The 23,413-nt window shown below is 41.0% G+C and overlaps 1 protein-coding gene across 3 annotated transcripts in view; it reads right to left on the reverse strand.

Moving 5' to 3' along the window:
- dagla (diacylglycerol lipase, alpha) overlaps positions 1 to 23,413 on the reverse strand; it is a 54,601-nt gene that overhangs the window by 21,928 nt on the left and 9,260 nt on the right. For 2 of the 3 annotated variants that reach the window (XM_050043058.1, XM_050043039.1), the window contains exons 2-10: positions 7,455 to 7,556; positions 7,137 to 7,348; positions 6,834 to 6,935; positions 6,602 to 6,740; positions 6,388 to 6,475; positions 4,792 to 4,926; positions 4,611 to 4,688; positions 3,452 to 3,576; positions 2,946 to 3,096 (exon numbers count right to left, since the gene is read on the reverse strand). In XM_050043058.1, coding sequence (XP_049899015.1) covers positions 2,946 to 3,096; positions 3,452 to 3,576; positions 4,611 to 4,688; positions 4,792 to 4,926; positions 6,388 to 6,475; positions 6,602 to 6,740; positions 6,834 to 6,935; positions 7,137 to 7,348; positions 7,455 to 7,549 — 1,125 coding nt within the window. In that variant the 5' untranslated portion in view covers positions 7,550 to 7,556. Of the gene's footprint in view, positions 1 to 2,945; positions 3,097 to 3,451; positions 3,577 to 4,610; positions 4,689 to 4,791; positions 4,927 to 6,387; positions 6,476 to 6,601; positions 6,741 to 6,833; positions 6,936 to 7,136; positions 7,349 to 7,454; positions 7,557 to 22,703; positions 22,961 to 23,413 lie in introns of those variants that run through there. The other variant, XM_050043048.1, reaches the window with a different exon arrangement.

The raw sequence follows: 23,413 nt of genomic DNA on the forward strand, positions 1-23,413 counted from the left end.
TCAGTTGCTCTTCCTGAGGTTTCTACCATTTTTTTTCCCCGTTAAAGGGTTTTTTTGGGGGAGTTTTTCCTTATCCGCTGTGAGGGTCCAAAGGACAGAGGGATGTCGTATGCTGTAAAGCCCTGTGAGGCAAATTGTGATTTGTGATATTGGGCTTTATAAATAAAATTGTTGATTGATTGAGAAGTGCTCTGCTTTAAAAATCATCAACATCATGTGGCTCCAGTGCTAGTGTGAATGGTGTTGGGGAAATTCCACATTAAAAATAGAATTAGTTAATTGAATTTGTTAGGAAATAGTAAACAATTTTAGCGACTATTTATTTTCATTTCAGTGGAAATATGAGTGGCAATTTGGATGGGATTTTGGTGAGAGTTGGGAGCATGATTGGAGTCAAATTATTTTGACTTCTAAAACTGTGTTTCTGTAACAAAGAAAACATATTTCCTGTTTGTGTTGACTTTGGCTACTACACTTTAAAGGGGACCTATTATGCTTTTCCTTATTTTCTGTCATGGACATAATGTTACAATTTCAGATGTTCAAATTAAACATGGCCGAAGTTTCAAATAATGAGGTAAACATATGTAAAAGTAATCCCTCTGAACAAAAACCTCAGACTGCTCTGAATACTCTGTTTTAATGTTTTTTCCAATATTGGCTACAAGATGACATCAGCTTGACATCAGTCCTAAAGGTCATCTGCTCCAGGCACACTATTATAAGTGTTTACATTACGTACCACACTGCTACATGTAGCTACATGCTAACATCAGGGAAACATGTAAACTTGGTTGCTGATGTTGTCCATTTCTCCCCGATTTGGATCATAAGGCCCGTTTCCACTGAAGAAGTTCCTGGTACTATTTGGGGGGCAGGAACTACTACAGGAACGTCCTCTCGCTCGGCCCTCTCAACTGTCGTGTCTCCACTGAGAGGGCGGAGTGAGAGGAAGGTTCCTGTAAAGTTACCGGGACCTGGATGTGATGTAATCGTTGCGCGACCATTTTGACCGGGGCGACGTAGTGGCGTAGGGACGCTGTTAGCTGTTAGCCTGTCTGTAATAACTCACTAAACTCACAAAGTGGCCCGTGAAATTTTTTTTTTTCCCAGCGGATGTCTTAGTTACAACATGATTGCGCTAACTGGAGTAGTTTCATGTCGTTTCCGACAACGGGAGGCTTTTCACAGATGACGTCCTGATGTTAGCTTTGCTGCTGCTGTTAGCTGTCCCTGTCAGCTGCAGCCACTGATGCTTTCTAGACATCGTGATTTCCCAAAACTGAATAAATACCACACATAGCAACACAAAACTGCTTTGCTAGCTCAATCATGTTGTAACTAAGATATCTGCCGGAAAAAAATATGTTTTTCACGGACCGGTTATTGAGTGTGTTTACATGGCGGTGGAAGCTATGAACGAGCTAACCCTCGTCTGCTGAGTTTTAAAAATGCCGGCTATTTTGTTGCTTTCTGTTGACGTCACATTCCGCCTTGAGTATATCCAATCAGCACCAAGTAAATCCCAAGCCCCAGCCAGGAGTCTTTCGGGGCCGTTCTGAGTACCTACTCCGAGGCAGGGACTTGTTTAGCCCCTGTAAAAGTTCCGGAACTCTGTCATTCGGGGATGGTTCCTGCTGTGGAGACACGCACCAACGGCCCCGGCCCCGTAAATTTACTCCGAAGTTCCTGCGGTGGAAACGGGCCTATATTCTTGCTGGAACATGTCCAGTGTCAAGATTTTGTTTTGAAAGCTTTATATGGTTATTTGTCACAGTACAAACTGCCACTGTACTCCATTAATGTCATTACCCCAGCTGCTGTGATGGTGCAGAGATGCTGAGATATGGAGATCACAGAAACAGAGCAGACTAGGCTTTTCAAGGAGGGTGGCTTAAAGAAACAGACACTGAAATGGTGCGTTTCAGACACAGGGTTGATACAGGTGTTCCAGCACAGACTGTATGAGGAAAACAAGGTGGTTTTTGAACAGTAAAGCATGTACACATGATCTAATAAAAAAACCAAAATGCAAGTATGAACCTGAGCATAATAGGTCCGCTTTAACATTCATTGCAAAATCTTTTTTCTACTTGTAGTCATCATTATTTGACAACCTGGGACAGCCGTTTTTTCTCACAAACTTTAACATAGGGATGCAGCAGCTTTCCTAGACACAGACAAGGCAATGACCAGGAAATGATATACCCATCAAACAGGTTTAAAACAAGTCCCAAACATTACAATACAGGCTCTCCAGAAAGTGAAATCAAAAAAGGAATGGTAATTCTCAGTATAACATTCTCATGGCTATGTATAATGCACCAAAAGCAGCAAGACTGCATCATATGTTGAGAGCAGAAATACAATCCTGACATGACCTAAGTTGACACTTTCCACTCTTCGCCTGCACCTCATGATTCTGTCCATGACGATCACAAACAGCCTTGGTGGAGTCCAACACCTACTGAGAACACACTTGACTTACTGCCGAGGATGTGGACACAGCGACTCGGCTCCCCATATCTCAGCGACTAAACTGGTGAGTAAAGTGTTATCCAAACATTTACAAGCGATGGCCAAAACTACAGAGTAAAGCCACTAAATTATCAGACTGGCTCCCAGTGTTGTCAAAGTGCAGCGCTGTACAGCGGCCCAATGTTAAGTGGAGTTTGACGAGATGAGCATCTAGTTTGCAAGCATAACACAGCGTGCAGGGTTCTATGTGCACAAGAGCTTAAAAAAGGCAAAGCGTAATTAGACTTCCACTGTGCATTTTGCAAAAAGGAAGAGGCATTAACACTGAAACAAAAGAATGGGCAAACGAAAACAAACATCCTGATGCTGTTCCTCTGACTTCTCCACACAAACCATCCTTTGTCTAATATAGGAAGCCGAGCCCAAACACCTCTGCCTGCTTGTTAGCCAGTTGTCGGATTACTCACAGCATCGTGGCAGGAAGTGTAGACAATGTGAACCTGCTTGAGGTCCCTGTCCAGGAAGTGTCTTCGTATGGCCAGGACATTACAGCCGCAACAGTTGTCCTCCTCCACTGTCACGGACTGAGACAACCGAGAGCCAGACATTGAGGTACAGCTGATGTGAGAGGGGAAGATAAGAGGAAAAGAGGAGAATGCATAAATGCAAAAACAGATAAATAACTAATTTATTTGTGAAACAGCAGGTGGGACAAGCACAAGAGAATTACAGTAAACAGTTAAGATTACAAAGATACAATCTAGCATCCCAGTGCAGGCAATGCGGATAAGAGAATGTGATTAATTCGACATCGCTTGTGTCAGTGAGTGAGTCTAACTAGAGTGGTATTGTCTCAGTGGATTACCACTTGGCAAGTGTTGACGCATGTGAAATTTGATCCGCACTGGAGAGGCTCAAGAGACACAGAAGCCAAATAGATCAAAACTGTGCGGGTGTATGTTTGAGTGCTTACGGGCAGGAGCTGGCGAGGCGGCACAGCCCACAGGCAGGCTTCCTCATTAGGTACATGGGCCAACCGTATGCAGCCAGGGCAAAGAGCATGTAATAACACACATCCTTGTACATGTTCATCTCGGACTGGGAGAGGGAGAGGCAGACAGACGGATGGACGGACACACACACACACACACACACACACACGCGTCAGAACAACTGAGGAAGAGGAGTAATAACACATTCAGAAATCCTGAGATATTCAAATCTGCAGATATCATTTTTGATTACAGTGTGCTCTCGACACTATTTGCATAGAAAGGTTTTGTACACAACTGCAGAGAAACAACCGTTTTTGAAGTCAGTTAACCAGCATCATATCAGCTTGTGGCTCTAAATCAGTACAACTGTTCTGCGGTGCGGGGTCTGCAGTAACGCGGGCGCTGCGCCGGACCGTCGTGGTGAAGAGGCAGCTGAGCCAGAGGGCAAAGCTTTCAATTTACTGTTCCATCTATGCCCCAGCTCTCACCTATGGTCATGAGCTCTGGGTAGTGACTGAAAGAATGAGGTCGTGGATACAAGTGGCCGAAATGAGTTTCCTCTGGGTTCAGCCTTAGAGATACGGTGACATCTGGAGGGAACTTGGAGTAGAGATGCTGCTTGATCGCATCGAAAGGGGTCAGTTGAGGTGGTTCAGGTTTCTGATCAGGATGCCTCCTGGGCGCCTCCCGTTTGAGGTGTTCTGGGCATGTCCAACTGGTAGGAGGCCCCGGGGCAGACCCAGAACACGCTGGAGGGATTACATATCTCATCTGGCCTGGGAACACCTTGGGGTCCCCCAGGAGGAGCTGGAAAGCGTTGCTTGACGTGCTTCTATACTCTGTGTCCGTGGTGGCAGGCGTGCAAAAACGTGGAAGTACAATCTGTAGTTTGAGCAACAGCCCTAGAGCCAGTGAAAAATCCACCGGATGATGCAATTTTGAGCTGAGAGATGAGCAGGATCTGGGCGCTGTTAAGATGGAGGGAAGTTTACTATAGTTCATTTACGCATACTGCCCACATTGTTATGACACGAAGCTGGTGGAAAATCAGCAACTTTCACAAAAGTCCACTGTTCAAGCGATAAAAACTCAAGTCAACCTCGAATATGTAAATTTATTACACAGATGGAAACTCACCGAGTTCTTAAGGTCCAGGTATCTAGTATTTCGAGTGACAGGCATTCCAGATAAGAAGGCTAAAATGTCATTGTTGGCCTTGGGAAGAGAAAACAGAAATGAAAACTTATTTTCATTGCAGCACATTGCCTACGCAAGCATAAAAATACAGACACTAATATATTTTTATCGACAGTGATACCTGGTCCAGGATAGCAGATCTCTTAGACCTCTGCCTCTGGCGGAGAAGTACCAGGCCAGCAATAATATCACTAGGCACAATGTCCAGGTCTCTGAAGAACTCTGCGAAAAGGCTGGCTACTTCTGAATACGCATCCTAGAGAGGAGAGCAGCACGTATCAGATGACATATTGGCAAAGCACGGCAACGCAAAGAGGATTGATCTACAGGAGCTTTCATCATTTCAACTGTCTGCTGTTGTGCTCTGTTCAAGTGAATGATGGTTCATAGCAGATGTAAAAATGTGTATTCTCCCCACCCCAACTGCAATTTTGTAGTCTTCTAAATTAGGTAGCATAGCTTTCGCCAAAAGGTGAGGCAACTTTGGCCCCTCAAATTCACTAGCAATGTTGTTGATTACTGTAAACACACACTTGGAAATCACCAAGTTTCCATTTAGATGTGTTGCGTAAAGCTGGGCTCAGACTACAGGAGTTTTAAAATCAAAACCAATTTTGAAATCGTGTTGCGTCACGAACATAAGAAGAAACTTTACTTTTCTTTTATAAAATCTCAAACACACACACACTAGATTTAAAAAACAATGGCATGTCACACACTGCAGGATATCCGTAAGATTATTGTGTCAGAGGGAGCATGACTGTACTTTCTCACATTATCTCATGGGGAAGTAGATGAAATCAAAATGGAGACTGAAGTGGCGCAACAACTGTAATGTTAACGATGATTTGCAGTGAGAAAAACAAAAACGAAACGAGTCAGAATGAGAAAATGGTTGGGGAGATGCGGTCAACACAGGTCTATTCTTCAGCGAGAACTGGAGGTTTTATTACAGTAGTATGCTAGCTAACGTTAGCCTCAAGGGCCAGAGTGTTGACTGACATAATCATGACCGTAACCATCCAGATTTTAAATCCTAAAGTTGTTCAGTAGGTTTTAGACTGGATCTGCAAACCTCTCACATTACCAGATAATCTGGGCCGAACATCAGTAACGACAAAGGTACCAGACCGGAGTTCTCCTCCAATTCGGAAAGGGTGAGTCTGGGATAAATCAGCCCCAAACTCCTGCAGTCTGAGCCCGACTTCAGCTGGCATGGTATATCTGCCTGGATACTTTGAACGCTTCAAAGCACAATAACCTGAGGGTTTGACATGTTCAGTGGATTTGTACCAACTCACTGAGGACTGCACATCTTGTTCAAGTACTAGTTTTAATTTAGCCAGAGTGGAAAATACATTACACTGCTTGTTAAAAGCTGATGGCGTTCTTTCTGGATTTCTGCAGTCTAATCTAGTGAATGGTAGTTCCTAGTATTTCTATGACTGCAGTACTGCGGGAGAGAGTTTACTTGCGGACAGCTTGTAAATTGATTCAGCCTCAAATGAAATCATTTGACATTTATATTTTATGTGAAATGCTTAATGTTGCTGGTAAGTAGCTGAGCGGTGAACTCCTTTGTGTCACAGTCTTGACTCATCCTGTCAGGGCTTATTTTAATGACTGGCTCACTGGACGTTATGCTTGACATATTTCTGGTTTCATTCATTTCTGTTTTACTTTAACCACAGAGAGGAAAGTGTGTGTTGTGACTCACCGATTGTGTATCCTGGGCTCTTGTGCAGCACATAAAGAACTTAAGTCTTCTGCTCCAGCTACTGGCTTGGCCTTCCTCTAGCCTGTGTCTAATGGAGAGAAAAAAGAAAAATACATTTGAATTTGTGTGGAAAACAGATAAGATATGCATGTCTGTGCTTTGGTTGAGTGAAGACAAAATAAGAAACAGAGAGAGAAAAAGGGTCTGTTAATACCTGAGTGTATATGTAGTAAGATTGCGCTGACGCCGCCGGGTGGCTTTCAGTTTGACAAACGTCCGACCCGTCGGATCAAAGGTGCACATGAGGGTAATGCAAACGCTGAATATCACCAGCCAGTTGCATGCAACGATTCCTGCAAAGAATATTAAACCATCAGTCAACTTCAAGCATAACAAACGACTTTGGACTTTGAATGTTTATTCTACTTTAAAACTCTGTCACCTACCCAAAGCCAGGTTTTTGGCAGTGACATCAGAGCACGGCTGGTAATACTGGACGAGCCAGGCAATTCCAACAACAGCATACACTAGCTCGACTAACAGAATGGCTGGAGAGCGAGAACAGGGAGAGGGAGCGAGGAGGATAATGATCAATATCTGCCCAATCAATATAAACAGTGTTGAAATCTTAACTTGGAACCACAAGTAATCCTCAGAGCCACACCATCCAATCCTCACAAGGATCAGGAGATAATCATGTGTGAAAGAGAGCCTCAGAAAAAAAACGTAAGCATCCCTGCATGCCTTACCTAGCCGTATATAGATGACATACTGCACAGCATCCCTGGGCTGTGTGTACAGAATGCTGCCTCTCATGCTCAGCCACATGATGGCACTCTCGCAGATGAGGCAGCTGACCAGGATGCCCAGGTACCCTCGGCCATGGTCCACCAGCGTCACAGAACAGGACTGGTCCGAGCCGTACGGGAGGCCGAACAGAACCACGGACAGAACCACCAACCTGAGTAAGAAAGCCACAGGTATGAAATGTATCTTTGTGCAGAGATACACCGATACATTAAAATGAAATATATATGTTAAAAACAAAAATCAATATTGTGACTCACCAGATGCAGTGCAATAGAAAGAGGAAGAGGGCGGGCAGCACCAGGTCATCACTGCCAACTGACCAGCGCCGCCGAAACATCACCATGCCAGGCATCACTGCCCTGTGGGGACAACGAACGCGGAAAGACGACTTCAGGAATGATGGACACAGACAAAGCACAATCAAACATAAATTAAAAACAATATCAAATACAAACAATTACAACAACATGATCAAGCCTACCATATTCTAATCAAGTATGTACAGAGCAATAAATAAAAGTACAAGGCTTGTGCTACACTTATTGCACACTGTGGATACTAGTAAAGTATGTATAGACATCATTTGCAACCTGACTTCATTGTCTAAAAAAAAATCATTATTCAATTCTCCACAGGTATTTTTTAAAAAGGTTTAACCCATCGGTTACCAACTAGTCCAGCCCCTGGGTCCAGATTTCTCTTTAGTCATTAGTTCAAGGTCCACACGGGTTAATACATTATGCATCATACTTGTGTTCGGCCATGTTGTTGAGGTAGTTTGCGGTCTCTGTCTGTCGCTGTCCATTAGTTCCTCAATCTATAGCAGGAAATGGCACTTTAAAATAAAAGCTCTGTGCCGGAAATTTAATGTACATAAAAATAAAGTGTGGTTTGTTTGTTTTTTGTTTTTTTACAAACTTGACACGTTTGTTGAGTAGGGCTGCAACGATTTGTCGACAAATAAATGACTAATCGACTATTAAAATAATCGGTGACTATTTTAGTAATCTGTTTGTCATTTTTCATAGAAAAGTACTATAAAACACACTCTCCCATGAGGGTGAACTAAAACCCTCTGGCGTGAGTACGAATCAAGACATTAGAAGACATAATTTGGAGGTTTGGGGGAGACAGACCGACATTTTCCAACATTTTAACACATTTTTCTATAAAATGATTAGTCGACTAATCGAAGAAATAATCGACAGATTAATCTACGATCAAAATAATCGTTAGTTGCAGCCCTTAGTACATCTAAGTGTTGTCATGATAGTGGAATTTTTTATTTCATTACAAGACCTTGAAAAAGGTTCATATTTGATACCATTTTCAATACCACAGGAAAAAACTGAAATCGAGGGCATACAATTTAAAACTTTTAAAAGAATAACAAGGCTATAACATGACAACAATTTTTTTTCTCAGTTAGTAGCAGAGAACAGCAGAATGACTGGAGTAAACATTAACAATCACAGAGAGCAAGGATGTGCAGCTGGTATCAGTGTATCGACACTGCAGAAAATGAGGATAGATACATTTCAAATTTTCAGAATCGATATGATTGTTTTTGAAAACCCCAGTACATCATAAACTTACATGATGACTTTCAAACAGCTAATGAGAGGGAAAAAAGGACAACCCATTTCTACTGGCATGAATGTCTCAACAGGTCAGATCTTGCTCAAAGCTCAACAACATGAATAGGGCAGTGATTTACTTTCTGTGTTTTTAAACTCTATCCTGAAACACAGAGAGAAGGGCTGCAGGGATTACCATGGAAATAGACTTGCACAGAGGAGAAGAGTGAAAGATAATGGGACTTGGAGAAGATGAGCCTAAGTGGGTGAAGGGATGCAGAGAAAATGCACCACTTAATGAACAAAAGAATGACAACCAGCTTTGATATATGATGGCCGCACGCTGGTTATGGCCACGTGAAAAAGCCTCTTTTACGTCACTCTGTCCACTCTCTTCGCTGGGAAAAGCATTGTGAGGTTACTCGAGTCGCCTCTGGGCTAAACTGAAATGAACTGTAAAAGGCATGGTCGGGAGGAAATAGTAGGGAGAGAAGGAGCCACAGAGAGGCTGATGCAGGCCTTACGCCGCTGATACAGGCTGATACAGCCTTTATCGTGTGCTGCTCCTGCATATTTGCTGAAAGCTAAAGGACGGCTTTTCGGTCCTGTCAAGAAAGTATGCCATCCACCATGCCAAACCGTTGACTATATATAGCTGCCACTAAAGTTGGAGTGCACGCGTATTCTGACCTTTATGGTAAATGCACTGAAGCAGCCCAAGAGACACGTGACCTCTATCTACCTATCTACCTATCTACCTATCTATCTATCTATCTATCTATCTATCTCTTACTAGCATGAGCTCAACAAAAGATAAAGCAGCACAACTTAGTTTTTCTTGTTGGTCACTGTCCAGCACTCCTCTGCTTTTTAGTATTGTTTCAGAACATTTTTTCACATTTTTCTGGTTATTGAGAAACTGGCAGCACCCTCCTTGTTTCACCCTTAAATACCACAGTCATCACAGTTGTTAAAGTCTCACTCTGCATCGTGCCTGCATGAAATAGCAGGGGATAGTTGCATCATTCCCTAGTCAAAGGTAAATGCAATATTAAATAAGATCTTCCTGTTTGAGATGGATAAATGCCACAGCAAAGATGCAGTCATCTGCATTTCCACAGTGGGTTGTAATAACTAGGATGATAAAATGAGCAAACAGCAGTGATTGCAAGACTTGGGTTGCTAATTTAACTGGGTCAGAAAGAGAGAGTGATGTGCAATTGGACCAAGATAGCCAAGTACTGGCACAGCAACTTGGTGGTGCAGCAAAATTCTTCATTTGGCATGCCTTTGTGTGATATTTTCCAAGTTTGTTCACACTTCTGTTTCTTGACATTATGTGTCTTGTTCCTGTTGCAAGTTTTCCACTGGTCTATTGAAATTAACTGGACTGGAGTATTCTTTTTTCTCCCTTGTGCATTTCAGATATTGTCAAGACGACTTGCTGGTCGTTCCATTCCTAGACTGTGCACAGCCAGTGGCAACCTCTTTTATAGGCGATACTGCGAACTGACAGTAAAAATCCAGCTAAGCAACTTCAGAGAAAAGCTGTCTGTTTGCAGAACAATAACTCCCTCGGAAGATAACATCTGTGGCCCTTGTACTGTGTGTTTTACAATGCTGTCGTGGGTAACTCCATGCCCCTAATAACAGTGACAGATGCACAGATGATAGATGGTGTCTGAAAAGTGTCTGAACGGACATTCTTTTGAGAGAGATAACAACAGAACAATGCGATAACGCTGTTCTGCACTAACGTAAGTAGGACTGGGTGTTGTTTAAAAAAATTGCAATACCAATATCAACACCTGTACCATTAAAGTGATACAGATGCCGACAGAGTACTTCATTTGACACCTTGTTTTTGTATGTCATTCCCATGTCATGCCATCATGTGAATGGGTGCATTCAGTTATGTAAAATACCACCAAACTTTTAAATGCGTTGGTGACATCTTGGCATGCTCAACTGCCAACTGTAAAATACATGGCGTTCGAATCACAACTTGCTTGTGGCGATTGGCAAAGACAGGGATTTTTTTTCTCTGTTTGAAAACATGCAGCTGCACCACAGTGACACCTCCAAAATCCTAGTCAGCGTAGGGTTTCTGTGAAGGGATGTACAGTAAGTTCAAACCCACCTAAACCACACATTAAACATGGCTCAACAGAGACAATTTTCAACAAAGTACACAAATCGGCTTCACTATAACTCGCAGCATCCACAGACAATCTGCTTGTCTTTTGCTGGACACATTTAGACACACAAATACAACATGCTTTTTTGCATGTTTTTAGCACAAGCCTATGGCATTTTACATTGTATAAATTAGTCTAACGGCTAGCGAACTTCTCCTCTACTCACATGAAGCCAGAGACAACAGCAACATTTAACAAAGGTAATGTTACAAAATTCTGCTCCATTACAGCTCAAAAGGTTCACTGACGGTTTTCCAAACCGGAGGTTTTATTGTCTTCACAAATTATTGTTTCTTCTCTGTGAAACTGAAGTAAATAAAAGCTTTGTTTCCACTGAGGGAAATGGTTTCAGCTTACAAAAACAGACGGGAAGTCTGCCTGCCTAGAGGCAGGGAGGTGCACGTTAGTCTCAGCTCTAAGAAGTGTTGCTGGAAAACTTTGTTGATATAAACAGTGTTGTCTAAATTTATATTGATATATATCGTAAATATCGCCCAGCCCTACTTGGTACTTTGTTATTTTGGTCTGAGCTCGAAACATGAGCAATGATTTGAAATGAAAAAGCATCTGCACTACTCATAAACTGGTAGGCTAAGTTAAATGTAAAAGATCAGACCCTAGACAGACTGCAAGGAGTGTGCCCTTCAGACATGTGCAGAAGACTTGCCTCAGACCAAATCATTCCAATACTCTACACCAGTGGGGGGTGTAGAGGGTCCAGATTTCTACGTAGTCATTAGTTAAAGGTCCATACAGTTTAATATAATCAGCGTCATACTTAGATTTGGTCATGTCGTTGAGCTAGCTTGCTGTCTCTGTTAAGAAGCTGTCCGTTATTCATTCATTCTACAGCAGGAAACGGCACTTCAAAATTAAAACTCTGTGCTGGAAATTCACTGTACTTAAAAAAATAAAGTGTGTTTTTACAAATCTGACATGTTTGTGCGTCACCTGTGGTCCATTCAGAATGGACCTGCCACCCCCTATTGGACTGTGATGACTTACAGAGAGGTTTCTTAAACTAAGACAGATAAGAAAGGGCTTCATCCAGAAAAGCTAACTTGAGAAAACATTTGCAGAGAATCTACTGTACCTGTTGTGTACTTTGTAATTACCTCAGAAGGAAGAAATCAGGCAAAGAAAAAAAAATTCATTGAGGCATTTGTGCTACCACCTACATAGCTCTCAGTAGGGATGTGTGGAGTATCAGAAAAAGACTGGCATTTCCTCTGAGCAGATCTGGTGGAGAAATACCTTTTACAAACCCTTTTCTTTTTTATTACTAAACACACACGCAGGAACACTGGAGACCTTGCTGTCAGAATGGATCCCAACACACCCCAAGTTCACTTTTAATTTGCAACAAAATCCAATATTCACAGTCCAAGAGCTTTGCATTAGCAAAATATATGTCTTCATGCCAAGTCTATAAAGATTTTAAATCGGAACATATCTCAGACTACTCTGCAGCTTTTTTTACCCCCAGTGTTTAGCTGAGTGCCAGCTCCCTCCTTTATTTCTCCAGTGGCTGCTTATTGAGCCTAAACACCTGCGCTGATTTGCATTTTGTCTGAATACAGATGAAGGTTTCCCCTATTGTTTGGGACCAACATGAAATATGGGTTCCTATACTTTTTGCTCTTTTACACTCATATGAATTCAATCTGATGTGGTCTGGTACTGCAGACAATTGAGACATTTAGCGCAACTATGACCTACATCCCAGTAACCCGGAGACCTACTGAACTGTAAAGGCCTAGTTCATTGTTTCAGTTTCAGCAGTGGAAAGTATTTGTCACGTTCTGATTCATCTTATCTGAAAGCATTTTTATTCCTTGCTAAAATTGTGACACATGAATACTGACCACGACAGTTTGGCTGGTGAGTGTTAAAAAATTACCAGTGACTCAATATTATTGTTTTTTTCTGCTGGTGAGTTAAGCAAATCTATCAGCTACTTGCATATTTTACCAGATTTTTGGGTAGTGGATGCTGCTAACTTTGCTGACCTGATCACTTTGTCTACATGTGTAGTCACATTTTGTTTGTTTGTTTACCAAAGTTTTTCATTATTCCACTTATCTTTAGGTAGTGACAGGCACTGGTGTACCAAAATCATAGACCCTATAAAGTAATGGACATAGCTACCATGATGTCACCCACTGGTTTGTGGACGCCTTCGAGTTCCGCATTTCAGCTGTCGCCATCTTGGTTTTTGGAACAAGAAGTGACCATATTTGGATGAGAGGCTGGCACTGTGGAGGAGTGAGGGGTGGATCTGACTGACAGCGCAAGGACACTATCAGCAGACATCCTGTCACTCAAAGCAGTCATGCTCTTAACCATTTGAAACCAGAGCAAATTGGCTTGATTTCTTTTAAAAGCATGGGAAGAAGGCAATGAGCAAGGAAGGAAGAAATGACCTGAAAAATCATCAAGAAATGAGTAAAAAAGAGAAAATAAAAACAAGAAAATTAGTTTAAAAAAAAAGAAAAAAAGAAAAGAAAGAAAGTTAAAAACAAACAAATGAAAAAATGACCTGGAAAGAGGGCTTAAAAATTATAATAATTCTGTAACATAATTCTAAAATTTAATAATAATTATTAATATAGTTTTTCCCAAGTTTTTTTTTCTTTTTCAGCTGTTTTTTTTTTGTTTTTTTTTAATAATTTTCTAAATCTATTATTTTTTTTGCAAGTTGTGGAACATTTCTTTCCCCTGTTTCTGAAAAACATTGCACCAATTTGCTCAAGATTCAAAGGTTTAAATACTAACGAAAGTCGTCTGAAAGCCGCACACGAAAAGTGATGACGCTCCAGGTTTCAAAGGGTTAATTATGTGTAACTTTAAGCCTTAATAAATGTAAACCTGGAGTTATATACACAGTCGTCATGAAGGGGGAAATTACCTACAGAGACAAAAAGCGTGTTTTGTACCCGGCTGCAAACATGTTCATTTCTGCTGTAAAGTTGGGCATTTTAACATGGGGGTCTATGGGCACTGACGCGCTTTTGGAGCCAGCCTCAAGTGGCCATTCAAAGAACTGCACTTTTTGTCACCTCCACACTGGCTTTATTTTTCAGCTCCGGAGGTTGCCGCTTGGCCACAATGAATGTGAACAATGCAGGTTTATTTTATCTTATTTTATTTTTATTGACTTTGCATATGTTTTATGAGGAAGAAGAAGCATTCATTTAGGTCTCATGAATACACAATGGGTTTTGGTGATGGCACATTAAACATACAAAATACTGAGATGATTTGTTTTTGTTACCCAGCTTTGCTATTGTGCAGTACTGAGCAGGAAATGAGCCGTGGACTTCACAAGCACCATGCACTATGATGGGTATCAGGATGGGTATTGTGATAAAATAACAAGCTTTTTTAGCTCCGGCTTCAAGTGAATCACGTATAATAGGGTGACAGGACATAATTAACTTCTTCTCTGTTCTATTGAGAAATAAAAAAAAAAAAGACTGGTGGGACTAGTTTTGCTTTGTGAATGACCTTAATCAAGCAGATACCCGCTATTCACCTGCTTGTGAAATGCTTTGGCTGCTTGGAAATTGTACATTATGCAGCAAAGAGGTCTACTTGTCTCCTTTTCTACAAAATAGAAAACTTTAACTGCTCACCATCCAACAGTGGTCCCAATCTGACCCTCATCAACACTGGCTGAAAGATACTTAGTGCTATATTTGATTATCAGGAAAAATAAACCACAGACTCTAAACACAGCTAAAAAGTTGAATCTACACATCTACTTTGTGAAACTGGCGTCACTGTTCAGACTACAGAGTTAATTTTAAGGTGTTTCTGTTTCTCATGCATCTCTATTTTTAAATCTTGACATGAGCCTGTATGTTAAGTAGGGCTGCACAACTGTTCAAATTATTGTAAGTGCAAGATCCAAATTGCAGGAGCTGCCATGGCAAAATGTGTCACAACATACCATTATAAATGAAGCATTTGGGTGCTAGTGACATACCCTGTTCTATAAGTTCATGCTTGTTTGGGGTACAGCCTGCAGCAAGAGAAATTACATAATCTTCTTTTTTTCCCAGTGAAAATAAAATGCAAGAATTACCATTCCCACTTAAATAGTGACTCATATCACAATTGTAACATCTGTCAAAATAATAGCAATATGACCAAACGTCAAGGGGCTCACACCACTTGAGAACCCTGCAGACAGAGCAGCATTTAACACACCAAGGTCGTCACATTCAGAGGGTAGAAGCTCAAGAGTGATATAAAATATGAAACTCCTCAATTTCTTTGAATAACACACCGTATTGCTATAATAACACACCAAAAAACTGTGATTTCATGGACTGGGCACGAATATTACGGGACAATTTACGCCCAGTAGTTCCTACAATGTTTTTTGTGACACAAAAAATTGTTTTCACAGCAACATAGCCTGAGCCGTGTTGGTAGGTGATTACAACTGGCTAACTGCAGCAAAAACAAAAGGGGTCAAACCACGAGCAGTGGAGCGACTTTGTAAAGGTTTTCCTTCCAATCAAAGCACTACAGCAGGTGGTTTCATTGATTGGCAGACCTTCAGCCCAAGAGGACAAACGACACAGTGAAATCAACTGGAAGAAAAGACTGTTTACTCTCATCTCTCTGTGGTAAATGGTTGGATGCCCCAACACAAGGCTTGGGTACTTGCTGTGATTATTAGTAGGGAGCCAAAGCTTCGGAGGAGACTTGAGGAATATACATGAGGCGTGACACAGCTCTCGACCTGCAGATTCCAGCTCTTAATTTCAGCCCACTATGTGGCTCCTGAGCTTTGAGGTAATGCAAAAGAGCGAAGGAAACAAGGGTATGTGAATGGGTTCATGTGACTGAAGTCACCTCACAGCTACTTGTAAAACTCTATCTGGGTTGGAGGGACATTAAAGAGGACAGTGGGAGGAAGGAGGGAGGACAGAAAGAAGGGAAAAGAAATAAGGGAAGATCTTAACTCCCCCCAAATCTCATTTGGGCTAAAACAATCAGGCCGGTGAAATCAAGCAGATCTGTTAAATGCAGAAGGCGCACAGTGGACCTCCAGGGACACCGTTATCAGTACTCTCCTCCAGGCCTGTTGTTAAGATATGGCTTAAACTCCCAGCAGAGCCCTCAACAGTGGAAAAACATTATGACATAATTATAAATTAAATGGGATTAGAAAGTAACAGTGTGACCTTGTTGTAGGGTAAAGTGCAGACCTACTCAGTAAAGTCTACGTAAGTAGTGCCAGCTCTGGGCTGGGCAATATGAAGACATTATATCGTTACCAAGATATCTGACTATGTATCGTCTTAGAGTTTGGATATCGGTGTATCATGATATGGCGTAAAAGTTTTTCCCTCATTTTAAAGGCTGCATTACAGTAAAGAGATGTAAATTTATCAACTTACTAGATCTTTCTATTTGTTTTAACGTTGTTACATCCACATTATTGATGATTATTGACAAAAGATCTCATTGTGTTGCTATTTTTCTGAAAATTCCTACAACATTCCTACAACTCTGTCACATCAGAGAAGATATTTTGTTTAGAAATATCATCATGTTCGATTTTGTCTCCCAGTTCTAGCATTAATGAAGTGCTTGAGGAGATTTAAAAATATTGAGATATATATGTCGTGTATCGAGATATAGCCTGAAAATATCATGATATAAATTTCAGGACATATTGCCCAGCCCTTTGCCAGCTCCTTCCATCTACACATGTATCCATTAGTTTTCTAAACTGCTTATTGTGTTTAAGGTCACAAGGCCTTTCCCAGCATGCTTTGGGTGATTTATGGTTTTTAAATTGAGTTTTTTGTGGCCTGCAAGCTGCCTTGAGCATAACTGTTGCCTTAAGCCCAAATTTTAAACAGTTTCTTTTTTATTATTATCATTATTTTAACTCCTTTAAGATCACACTTAATAAAATCAATCTGATGTATCGGTGCTGGGGCCACCATTTTCCAGTTAAAACTAGTACAGAAATGTTAGAAGACAAACTTCATGACTCCTCATCCACCATTTTTAAGAATTATTTTATGTTTCTCTCATTAATTTTGACTGTTTGTTCCTAATGTATTCCTTTATCCGAGGATCCATCCATCCCATTTGGTCATGACTCGGGCTGCAGCTAACAATTATTTTCAAAATTGATTATTTCTTGATAAACGGTCAGATCTTTAAGATGTTAAAAAATTCATGAAAATGCTCATCACCATTACCCACAGCCCTGGGTGATGCCTTTTAACTGTTTATTCTGTCTGACCAACACTCAAAGATATGTTCTCTACGCTGAAATCAAAGAGAGAAAAGCAGCAGATCTTCACTTTGAAGATGGTGAAGTCATTGAATGTTTTGCTTGATAAACACATAATGATACATTTCTGTCTATTGATTAAACGACTAATAATTTCAACAGTTATGATCCATGAAGCACTTTGTAAATTGCTTGCAAAAGGGCATTATTATTATCGCTATTATCATTATCAGCTATCTTTCACGATCATCTGTTTTGTTAATGTAGTCTCATAAATTATTTTAACACAACCACGAGGAGGCTGGACTGTGTTACTGTAACCAGAGATCCTGAGGTCAGTCGTTGCTTCTGACCGATCACTCCCGAGGTTCTGAGGAGATCAATGTGCCAATGACACCTCAGAAAAATGTTCCTTTAATGATGCATTCGAGCACAGCTACACATGACTTAGATAAGTACAGCTGTGACCAGACTTCAATCCTCCGTAAGTCAACCTTGCCCTTTTTGTATGGTCAAAATCTTCAAGTAGAGCGTACACTAGCCCAATAATCTCATAGTCGATAATCTATCAAGCTGCACAGTGACATACACTATTACTCTTGTAATCATTCCGGTGTACAACTAATCAGCTCTGACCTCTGGCGAGATTGTCTCCACTAGCCTCATTTCATGGACGAAGACTCTGGTCATCAGTACATGTCTCAGCCCCACACCCTCACCAGTTGCCTCCTTGTGGGCTTCCCCATCCATCACCCAGGGGATGTTGGCCTATTAGTGGTGCTGTTAAGCTTCCATTGTCGACATTAGCAGATGCACTTAGACAGTGAAATGCAAAAAGAGCATTACAGGTTACACTCAACTTTTCACAGGGACCCTGGCCATTAGTTTAAAGTGTGATGCACTGGCAGAGTTCCATGGTTAAAGGGACAGTTCACCCAAAATCTAAAATACATACCTCTTACCTAGTGCTCTTTATTAATATATATTGTTTAGGTTTGAGTTGCTGAACATTAAAGATATCGGCTGTAGAGATGTCTGACATCTCTCAAATATAACGAAACTACACTTGGCTTGTGGTGCTCATAGCACCAAAGAGATACATTAAAAAATTAACAGCAATGTCTCTTTCCAGAAATCATGGCCCAGTTACTCAAGATAATCCACAGGGAACTGTGAATGCGTTCAGAATCGCACGCTTTTTCCTTTTAGTTTTAGTATGTACTGCAGCTGCTGTTACAGAGTGTGTACGTTTGCATGCAGTATGCACACAGTCGGGACATACTACTTCTTCATAACAGTGCGCCCTGAACTGTGACCCTCTTGCTCATATATCTGTTACCTTGGTGATAAATGAAGCCATTCCCTGAGTTCGCTAGAGACAGAGCTCATCCTGGAGAGCGCTGCTGTTTTTACTTTACAATGTTTGTAGTACAGTATACATTGTAGATTCTAACATATTATATTGATGACAGTAAAATTACATAGGCTATACATTTCTCTGTCATTGTTATGTCCTTCTGTTGTTGATATTATTATATTCGACAAGTAATTCAACTGGTCACTTTAATGTGCTGTCATCCACCATTATGACTTCCGCCAAGCTGTCAACGAGCTGTTGTGCTGTCATCTGATAGCGGCTCAGTCGATGTATTGCATCTACTGCTGCGCAGATGACTGTGGGTCAGATTAGCCAGAGAAGCATGCTGGCTTGCAGCCTTGCATACTGCAAAATCCGACCAGATGCAGTGGAACGTCCTGGTATTTTTGGCATACTGCATTTGGCATACAATGTATTGGGACATACTAAATCTTTTTCTGACATACAACATAGTATGGTAGCATGGGTATTGGAATGCACAGTATTTTCTTTCTACCAGACTACGCCCACCAACCAGATAACTGCACAGATGGACGCATGCTCACCTAGCATCACTGACCTAGCTAATGTTACAGCTCAGCTGAGGATAGGGCTGTCAATCTTCCCCCAAAATCAGATTCGAATTTTTAATGTTTTTTATGTTAAAAATTCGAATAATATTCTAATTTTTCCTTGGTATAGGCTATAGCCTAGGCCTATATATTTTTGTGTTATGATGACGTTTTTTAATATTTTGCATCACATGCAGAAGTGAGCATCTCCGACTTGTCAGCGCAGCGGTGTCGGTACCGACACCGCTGCGCAGCCGGAGACGTGTTGCTCCTCCTCACTTCAAGTCGCTGTCATTAACTTTTAACCTGCAAAGGCGACAGTGCCGTAACATTGTAGGAATTTATGAAAGCCCTTGTGAACATTTCAATAGTTACACATTAAAACAATATTTATTTGCATTTACTCTATTGAACGACCCCGAAGCATGAGCAAACGGGCTGTGTCACTTCGGATCAAAGAGATGCGCCCTGTCACTATCAGCACAGGGCTGACAGGGCACCCTCCGCTGAGAAGAGAGAGAGGAGAGGAGAGGAGAGGAGAGGAGAGGAGATGGATTGTAGGTCTGTTTGTAAACGGGGGTTCTCTGACAGTCATGTATTTCCCCAAAAAACATCTCTTAATGCACGGTAGAGCAGTCATGTATTTCCCCAAAAAACATCTCTTAATGCACGGTAGAGCGCCGTTTTTTTTTCTTTTCTCCAAAATATTCGAACCTTAGTTTCCAACTTCGAATATGCTTATTTTTACAATAATTCGAATTGTTTCCGAATAGCGAAGTTTGTTCTGACAGCCCTAGCTGAGGAGAACACCATTAATGTTTACATGTCATGTTGCCACAAGCACGAGCCTCTCATCCATGAACAGATGGGCACTTCCTTTAGCACAGTTTGTAGGGTGTGGTGTGATGGGTGTTGTTCGGTAGAAAGTAAATAGTTCCTTTATGAAACTGCTCACAACAAGGTCTGTGGATTATCTTGAGTATCCTGGTCATGATTTCCAGAAAGAGACATTGCTGCTGAGTTTTTTAAATGTATTTCTTGGTGTTTGAGCACTACAAGCCGAGTGCCATCTGGTTCCATTATATTCAATAGAGGGCTGACATCTCTACAGCTGATATCTCCAACACTCTACAACTCACACCAAAACAATTTAGATTGACAGACAGCACTACAGGTAAGAGGAGGAATATGCGTTTTTGATGTTAGGGTGAACTGTCCCTTTAAGTGTGCATTGGTTAACTTCCTTAACCAATTGAGAATTTGTGAGTAAACCAGACATGTGGAGGTAATCTATTTCTGTAAGATATTTACAGTCAGAAAACTGTATGTCTTCGGAAAATAAGATATGCACCGTGATGTGAGCAAATTGAATTTTTTAGAGTGTGAAATACCACATTCCTTTTGACAGCAACAGATCCATAAAATAGACCATTACACACAAATACTGCAAATCCTATCGCAAAAAAAAGGATTACAGCACATTTGCTCTGCGCAATGATTAATTACGCTAAGGTAAAATGTTACACTCTAAAGGTCTCACTGAATACACTTGGACTGACGTAAATTGTGACAACATTCTGATCATTTCAAAACCTGCACACGGCGAAAATAGACAATGTTTTTGACAGACACCAGCTGACTAATTCTACCTTCACAGCATGAATCCACTCAAAAAAGCCAGAATTATCAATGGCTCAAGCGGCATGTAAACATTTCATTTTATTGTGATGAAACCGTTGCAAATCCAAATGACGTGATAAGTAGCTGGCTTAAAAGAGAATGAAAAGGGAGAGGGGGGGAAACATCACTCAGTTGGGTCTTACCCAGCATGTTTAAACACAGCAAAGCGTTTAAGAGTTTAAATTCAGACTACTGGATGTTATATTTTCACCTCACAAGTCATACTGTACATACCATGGCTCCAGCTATGATAGAACATGGTCTGAAATATATGTTTAAGGAAGTACTTTGGACCACCATGGTGCAAAATAAACATCATATGAAGCTTTCAGTTTAAAACAGATATACTGTAGTTGTTTTTATAGGTTTTTTTATAGTTATTTTCTCAGTTTTATATTTATGTTTGTTGACTTTTGTTGTATTTGCTTTTATTTTTAATTTCTCTTACTATGTTGTAATGCATTAAACACCAAAGCACATTCATTGTATGTGAAAGCCTACTTGGCAATATACTGGATTCTGATTCAAATATCACAGACAGTGAAACTGATTTTTTAATTTACTTTTTATGTGTAGACTTTTTTGTAGATTTGTAGATTTTTTTTAAATTGGTGAGGCATGGCTCCTCTCCATCTGTTTTATGCATCCCCTTCCTGGTTAAATGCAAATACATAATGTTTACTCTCTGATAGGAACTGGATTCATGTGATTATATACACTAAATGGACTAAATGTGCACTCACTAGAGTAGAGTCAATCATTTTGAGCAGTTTTGGGTGGGATCCTTCATATCAAAGTGCAGACTATCACGCCTGCATAACCACAATTAGATTTTTTTTTTTTAATTGAAAGCATACTGATGCACTCAGGAGAGGAAGTCTTCATAACCTGCATGACTATTAATTCTACTGGTAATTTAAGATATGACCACAAATCTGTTATTCCACTCTCCAAATAGCCACAATATTACTGTGGATATTGAATTAACTAACATGTGCTTTGCTCATATAATATAAATGATACCCTCAATGGTTTTCTTGGAGATGATGCACAGTCAGGATAAAAGCAAACGCCAAGTCTATCCCTTATTAATGTTGAGGGAATAGAAGAGAATCGTCCTGATGTTGTTCAATTTCAAACAAGTTTGTATTTTTAAACCCCCCAAAGTGACAAATACCTTCAGTTCCAGCACCTGAAGCTGGCACACGCCACACACCCCCTGCTATGTTTGAAACGCGAGATCAAAAGAGCATCTAAATGTCTAAAACGTGACCTTTAGGGCAATTCTACTACACAGACAACTCCAGGCTGAGCTGCAGTCCCTGGCTCTGCTATGATAGCGCTTACTGCATTCGGCATGAGTCATGCAAACTCTTGACTCTCATCCTGAGCTAGTGACTCCGTCTGAATCCAAATGACATGTGTTTTGTGAAAAGACTGTGACATATTCCTGCATGTGAGCAATGCTTTTGTGCTCTGCACAGCGTGCTACTGTGTGCCAGGCCCAGGCCCGTACCCACGTGATGCAACAACAATGATGTAACAACAATGACAGGGCTCCCCGTCCATCATTACGGCTTTGTCTTTGACACGGACATGAAACAAACAGGGTGCAGGCATGCAGCACAGCATCAGAAATTGTTTTACTTAGACTGATTGCTTTTGAATTGCCTGATGCATCTCCTATGCGTCCTACAGCCTCATGAAACACGCGTTAATCTTGTTTTCACTCACACGGCTTTTAACACTAAAGGTGATTTAAAAAATCTAGCTGTTCTGTCATCTCTTCACTTGGTCAGTCGCACATACACACACATATCCACCTTTGCTAATAAGAGATAAAATGTTAAAACTCACCTGGTCCCACTGCTCAAAGGATTACACAGAACACTGTCAATACATCAATACATCATTCCCGGGAGAGACAGAGATACTGGACCTGAATCTAAAATCTGCACAAACAGCAAACTCAGGTCCCATCTGAACTCAGCACTGGGTATGTATTCCTTGTTTTACACACAGCAGCTTGATCTAGTATGACTAGCAGCAGGTGTTTTAGTATCCTACTCTTCCATTTCACTCACAGTGAGTCTGCTGCAGCAACAGCAGCATCAAGCCAAGCTGTGGCACACAGCCGGTTGGTTAGAGCCTCTTTATTTTCTATCTCAGTCTCTCCCTGAGAAACCTCTCCATCTATCACCACTGTAACTGAGCTCAAAAGGAACATTTACTTTGTCTGGCAAACATGTCCACGCACACAGACTCAGGAGGGAGCAGATCTTAGAAACTGGTTTGAAAACAAACGTGAGAAATTCTAATCCATTATCATAACAGAGAAATACAATGCCCAGGTCTTACGGGTGCTTGAGTTAATATGCTGCTGCTGCTGCTGCTGCTGCTGCTGCATCGGTCAGAGGAGGTACATTTCAAAGTGATGTTTCAAGTGTCAAACAAACACCCTCCTTGTACAAAGGTCATTGGGCAAAGTTTGTTGTGTCCTCATTCTCAACTTGACCTCTGCAAGTTATAGTAGACTCCAAAAGTGCCCAGTTGTTCATGCTGGAAAA

Source organism: Epinephelus moara, chromosome 1 (assembly GCF_006386435.1).
Source record: "Epinephelus moara isolate mb chromosome 1, YSFRI_EMoa_1.0, whole genome shotgun sequence".
NCBI lineage: Eukaryota > Metazoa > Chordata > Actinopteri > Perciformes > Serranidae > Epinephelus > Epinephelus moara.